Source organism: Mytilus trossulus, chromosome 14 (genome assembly GCF_036588685.1).
Source record: "Mytilus trossulus isolate FHL-02 chromosome 14, PNRI_Mtr1.1.1.hap1, whole genome shotgun sequence".
Lineage (NCBI taxonomy): Eukaryota > Metazoa > Mollusca > Bivalvia > Mytilida > Mytilidae > Mytilus > Mytilus trossulus.
Genome location: NC_086386.1, coordinates 68,611,795 through 68,617,874, shown reverse-complemented (window position 1 = coordinate 68,617,874; position 6,080 = coordinate 68,611,795). Strand labels below are relative to the sequence as shown.

The 6,080-nt window shown below is 31.1% G+C and overlaps 1 protein-coding gene across 1 annotated transcript; it reads right to left on the bottom strand.

The window, feature by feature from the left end:
* Positions 1-450: 450 nt before the first annotated feature.
* Positions 451-6,080, bottom strand: LOC134698002 (glucose dehydrogenase [FAD, quinone]-like). The gene is made up of 6 exons (XM_063560291.1): positions 6,075-6,080; positions 5,398-5,548; positions 3,865-4,013; positions 2,944-3,118; positions 1,725-1,950; positions 451-598 (listed from the first exon to the last, which is right to left on the bottom strand). Exons 1-6 carry the CDS (start codon positions 6,078-6,080, stop codon positions 451-453), a joined length of 855 nt encoding a protein of 284 aa, XP_063416361.1.

Here is a 6,080-nt window from a genome sequence, read left to right as displayed (position 1 = left end):
TTTAGGCGCTTTTTGGCTAAAATATTGATTTGCGATTTCCCTTTTTTCGGTCTGGTGGATAATGTGATGCTATTAAATGATCGAAATGTACATCTGGTGTTTTAAACTCTGTAACACCATACCATGTTTAAGTTATAAAAATACTAGTTAACAGTAATCATGAACAGCAGAACATAAAATGGTTCGTTGGTGATTCCCTTGCTTTTAAATGACAAAGTCAAAATCTTACAAAATATAAATCTACATTACATGGGCACCTTATATATGGGATATAACAAATACAGCCTATTATTTCACCAAGTGAAGACCACCTTGACAGATTTGAAGTTCAGAAATAACACCTTCAATTCAAATTGCTTTATTCTTTTTTTCCGTACAACATATTTTACCAAGACATTACATTAGTTAAACAACTCAATCCATTAAATTGTTTATTGAGTCAATACATGTTTAGATGTTATATCTGTGAGTTCTGTCAAGTCTGATCATATGTGCAGCTTTCTCCCCAATCATCATGGCTGGTGCGTTTGTATGACATGAAGGAATATATCTCATAACAGAGGCATCTGCCACTCTCAGGTTCTTGATACCAATTACCCTGTTAGACAAAAGTATGTTAATTTGTAAAATAAAGTTATGTCTATAAAAAAATAAAATAGAATCTGTGGTGCATTAAAAGTGTGTACATTTGTTTAAAGGTGATTTCGAATAGACAAACAAAAATATATTACAGTCAGTCCTGATATTGTTATCCGATACTCCATTTTTGAGGAATGATTAATGAAAAAAAAACGTTTATGACGTACCGATCACACGTTTTGACTGTGAATTGCTAGTAAAAAAAATTCAGCCAACCAAAAAACATGTTATATCAAAATTCAATCATTCACCAATGCCTGTATAACATAAATACAGCAGTAAAATAAACAAATATGTATGTTTCGTATTCGTTAAATCAACGCAATGTGCATAACTGAATTCCAAATGAATGAAGAAAATGAAACATAAAGTAATATATCAACAGTTGTTATGCTCTTGGAATTCCAAAAGAATCAAATATCCAATCCGTTTAAAACAATGTTATCTATACCGATATAAATATGGGCTGATATAAAAGAGGGGTGAGTGACAGTCAAACTCATAGATCGAAAATCAACTGACAACGCCTTGGCTTTAAAAATTTAAAGACAAATTAAAAAGATAGATAATAGTACACAAGACACAACAAAGAAAACTAAAGACTAAGCAACACGAACCCCACCAAAACTGTGGTAAATATTATCTAACCATAAAGGGACATACATGTTTTGTATGATGTAGAGTGTGATCAATTTATTAGATTGGCATATTTGACGGAAAAGGACCATTTTACACAAAAAAATGTCATAACATTTAATATATGTGCATAATTCATACGCATAACACTAGGTTAACATGAGGTTACTTTCATCCAATGTTTGAAAGTTTGCTTTAAGCTCAAGCAATCTAGAGAACAGTACAAAGCACCAATGTACACACATCTGAAAGACGAAACCTTCGGAATATCTCTATATAATTTAAAATCTTAAGGTTTAAAAGTCTAAACAGTGGCGTTGACATCACGGTTATCTTAATACGTTGCAAACAATGGGAATGTGTAATAAATAGTAATATTAAAAAGACAGTCATTGATATGGGAGCAAAATATGTTGTGAAAATAAATCTCTCATTAAGTATCACTTTACCTTAATCTTGAATCTACTACAACCGAAGGATCATTAACTGACCCCATTCTACATGTGCCTATACAATGAGATGCCGTCGTTAGGAAATGACGTCCAATACACCTCCAGTAATTATCCGAATCAAAGACTTGTTCACTACAATGTCCAGGTACATCTTGTCTAACCAAAGTAGCCCCAATAGATTTCCATGCTTGAGTTTGTTCTAACGAACGCATAAACCGAATGCCTGAAATTTATTTTAAACGTATTTTAATACCGTAACGAGGTATACATGGTATATACTTTATATAAATTTTCCATTGATAGTAAGTTATTTTTTTATTTTTGTTAAATAAAGGCAACAGTAGTATACCGTTGTTCAAAATTCATATATCGATAGACAAAAAACAAATCCAGGTTACAAACTAAAACTGAGGGAAACGTATCAAATATCAGAGAACTAAGAGACAACACCGAAATGGACACACACATAAACGAAGTATAATGAAACAAAATATATTCTTAAATAAAACAGTATTTGTGATAATTTAATCGTGATTACAGAGTTTTGTGAAAATGTAATAAGTTATTAGCTTACACATTTTTGACAAGTAAAAAACTAAAAAGGAATCTGTACTGCTTTCAAAATAGAAATGATTAATTAATCAGCAACTTAATTGGGAAAACAATTTAAAAGGGATAACACAATTAAAAATATATTCGTCTCTTTCGACAAGTACATTTCGAAAAATACTATTCGTTCCACTGTTTAGTCTATTTGTGGTAATGTCTACTAACAGTAGCTCGGAACTTGTACATCTCGACATTGTGTTGTTGTGCTATGATGAGCTTTTGTATTCCTAACTTTTTTTTCGCTGGTGTGCTATGTCTGTAAGCCTGTTTGTTTTTCTGTTATAACTGTTTGTTTTATAGTTATTAAGATTGTAACCCAATTTTAACTGTTGTACGCCTTTTTTTGACATCTTTACCTTTTCATGAGACTTTCATACAAGTGAGAGGTTGAGTTGGCTATAAAGCAGAATTAATCCACTATTTTCTACATAAGAAGATACCTGTACAAAGTCAGGAATATGGAAGTTGTTGTTCATTCGTTTGATGTGTTCGATTTGCCATTTGATGAGGGAGTTTCCGTTTTGATTTTTCCTCAGAGCTCCGTATTGTTAATTTATCATTTTTTTTTCAAGTTGTTACAGTATAGGTGTTATTTTATCATTTATACCTCTAACAAAGTCCTCAACGTCCTCTGGATGAGAAAGATATCGCGGATCTATAAAAGGAGAACTAAAAGGTGATTTAGTCGATAGCCGCAAATAACCTTTACTTCTTGGTTGTAATAAAAACATTTTCACTATGAAACTGTTTTGATCAACACGTTTTAAATGTTCTTTTACAATCTGAAATGCAATATGGGTGTGAAATTATTACGGTATGCCAAAGAAAAATATACTGTAATGTGTTATTGGAAAGTTCTTGCTTCAAATACCTAAGACGCAAAAAATATTTTTGATGAAATGACATTTAGACGAATTTTATTTCATCAATTCAATCACTAATCAAATAACAAATTAGAGAACAAATAAATGTCTTTTCACAATAAATTAGATACAAAAATTGTAATAAGCAACACTTTGTCTAGAGTTAAAAGATAGCTTTTGTTAACATTGAGACTAACCCAATGATATATATAGCACATACTATACACACTTTAAATTAGAAGAACAAGCTTTAAGTAGAATCGTTCAGAAGTACAGTATTCTAGTACTTAAACATGTGGCTTGTATTCAAGCTAACCGGAACTGCTATTCCAGATGTGATTTTGATTTAGTATTAAACTAAGTGAAATTTGATAGCAGTATAACTAAGTAAATTATTATCGAACTATTTAAATACCTAGTACAATATCAATTTTCAATCAAGTAAACTACCGAGAACGCCATTGCATTTTTTTTTATGACAAATCTTATGAAATAAGATTCTTAAAATGTCACTATATTAACGGATGAACCATGCTGCTTTCATTATTCTTATAGTATACAGACAAGAAAAAGTAAAACGTTATCTATTTGTACAAATATAATGATTAAGAAGAAAATGTTTACAAAGATACATAATATTAATTAAAACTTATTTTATATATTACTTCTTTTTTAAATGCAAGGTATGGATCAAGAACTAAACCCTCTTTATATGCCTTGTTAGTAATCTGGAGTTCAATTTGTGGACCTCTTGTATAAAGTGGGTTGACATTTTGAAGAATTAATCCTTCAACTTCGTTTCTTGAAAAAATTCCTACAAATACAAATCAAGAAATTGATAGACGTTAAAGACATGAATATCAATTATATGGTAATTTTAATAAATTTACTGATGACAAACTATAAATTGTTCGAAAACTAAGGATTTTCTTATCCCTTGGAAAGATTACCTTTGCCCTATTTAGTACAACTTTTTGGATTTTTGGGTCCTCGATGATATTCAACTTTGTACTTGTTATATATAACAAGGTTTTATAACTATTTCGACTGGATTGTCACTGATGAGTCTCTAATGCAGGCGAAACGTGCGTCTGGCGTATTAAATTATAATCCTGGGGTGGTGTTCTCGAAGCTATCTTAGGATTAGGACGTATCCTAAGTCTATCTTATGACAAGTCTTTGTCGTAAGTGGTGTTCTCGAAGCTCTCTTAACTTATGATATATCTCATTTTTCGTCCTAACTTTAGGACACCAACTAAGGTGTCTTAAGAGCATCCTATCTTCATCCTAGCATAACAAAGTTTTGATTTCGCTTTTTGCTCATTATTTTTCGTGAAAATGATATGAAATGAAACGCACCATCGGTTATTAACTCGTTAATAAAGAAATTGTGCATGATTTTAAACTTTGAACTTCGTGTTTTCACGATACGATTACACTACAAATTTAATTCTCATTTTAAAACAAATTGTTTTTCAGTTTAAATAACAATGTTATTTTTTATATAATTACATTGGTAATTATGCATTTAATTCTGTACATGTTATTATAAAATTCGTAATCAATTTTATTAAATAATTTCGTCATTAATAAATGTTTTATCAAAAAATATCTTTAACGATTTAAAATTTCGACTTAGGATATGTTTGGGACGTCCTAACATAAGATTCGTCTGAGATAGCTTCGAGACACAACTTAAGAGTGTCCTAAGTTGATCGTAAGTCCATCCTAAAATCGGTCTAAGAAGTGTCTTACTGGAGCATTGCCAATTGGTCTTATGTAAATCAAAATAGTATGTACCAACTGTAGTCTTTTTACCAAAATTTGTATACCATCTTTGTCTCTTTGACACATTCCCCATTTCCATTCTCAATTTTATTTTTTACAGAGTTTGTTTTTAGTGCCGTGTGGAGACAGTAGAGTGCCTCCCCGTGCTTCAGGTTTATGCTCTTATAATATACTAGAATATGGAGTGTGTGTCCGAGCGAGAACTTCTATAGATATATGGTCGGATTGTTGTCTCTTTGACACCTTCCCCATTTCCATTCTCAATTTCATCTTGTTAACATTGAATATAACAAATGCATGATGTCATTTTAATTAATGCTTTTCTCCATATATGAATCTTATCATCTTATCATAAATTATCATAAAAAATAGATCCGAAAATTCATTATAAGTTGAGTTGCTTTACTTGCCTTCTCTGTTGAAAATATAATCGAGAATTCGTTCTGGTTCTGATGCCTTTTTATTGTTAATATTTAACGGTGCAGTGATATTATATTGAACAGCAAACAGCAAGTGATCATACAAATTTTGTCCAACAGGCAGATCAGCTTCTAATGGTATCTGTAAAAGACGACATATCCTATAATGGTTTACTTTTATAAATTGTTATTTGGATGGAGAGTTATCTCACTGGCACTCACACCACATCTTCCTATATCTATATCACATATTATAATATTTTGACATAACCTGAAGATAAGCAGATAACGCTTCTCTATCTACATTTTTGGCTCTCTCCTTCTGATGAGTTCATGTCATCTGGACATAAGTAGATATAGGAAGATTCGGTGTGAGTGCCAATGAGACAACTCTCCATCCAAATAACAATTAAAAAAAGGTAAACCATTATAGGTCAATGTATGGCCTTCAACATGGAGCCTTGGCTCATTGGCTCATAAGTAAGCTGTTTAATTATGTCAATTTCTTCGTTTGACCGACGATATTGAAAACCATAAAGTTAACATAGGGAATCGTTATCAACTTACAATATATGTGAAAGCTTCAAAAAAATGGTAAATGAGGGAAATCATCTTGAAAAATAGATTTTTTTTTTGCGAAAAACGTAAAAATACTTTTTGTATGTTACCTTCAT

Bases quoted from the DNA above. Each gene is read 5' to 3' on its own strand.
- LOC134698002 (XM_063560291.1), bottom strand. The intron at 3,119-3,864 runs GTAATATATAAA...ATTGCATTTCAG, and splicing joins ACCTTGCATTTAAAAAAGAA to ATTGTAAAAGAACATTTAAA. The intron at 1,951-2,943 runs GTATAAATGATA...AATAAATTTCAG, and splicing joins CGTTGAGGACTTTGTTAGAG to GCATTCGGTTTATGCGTTCG.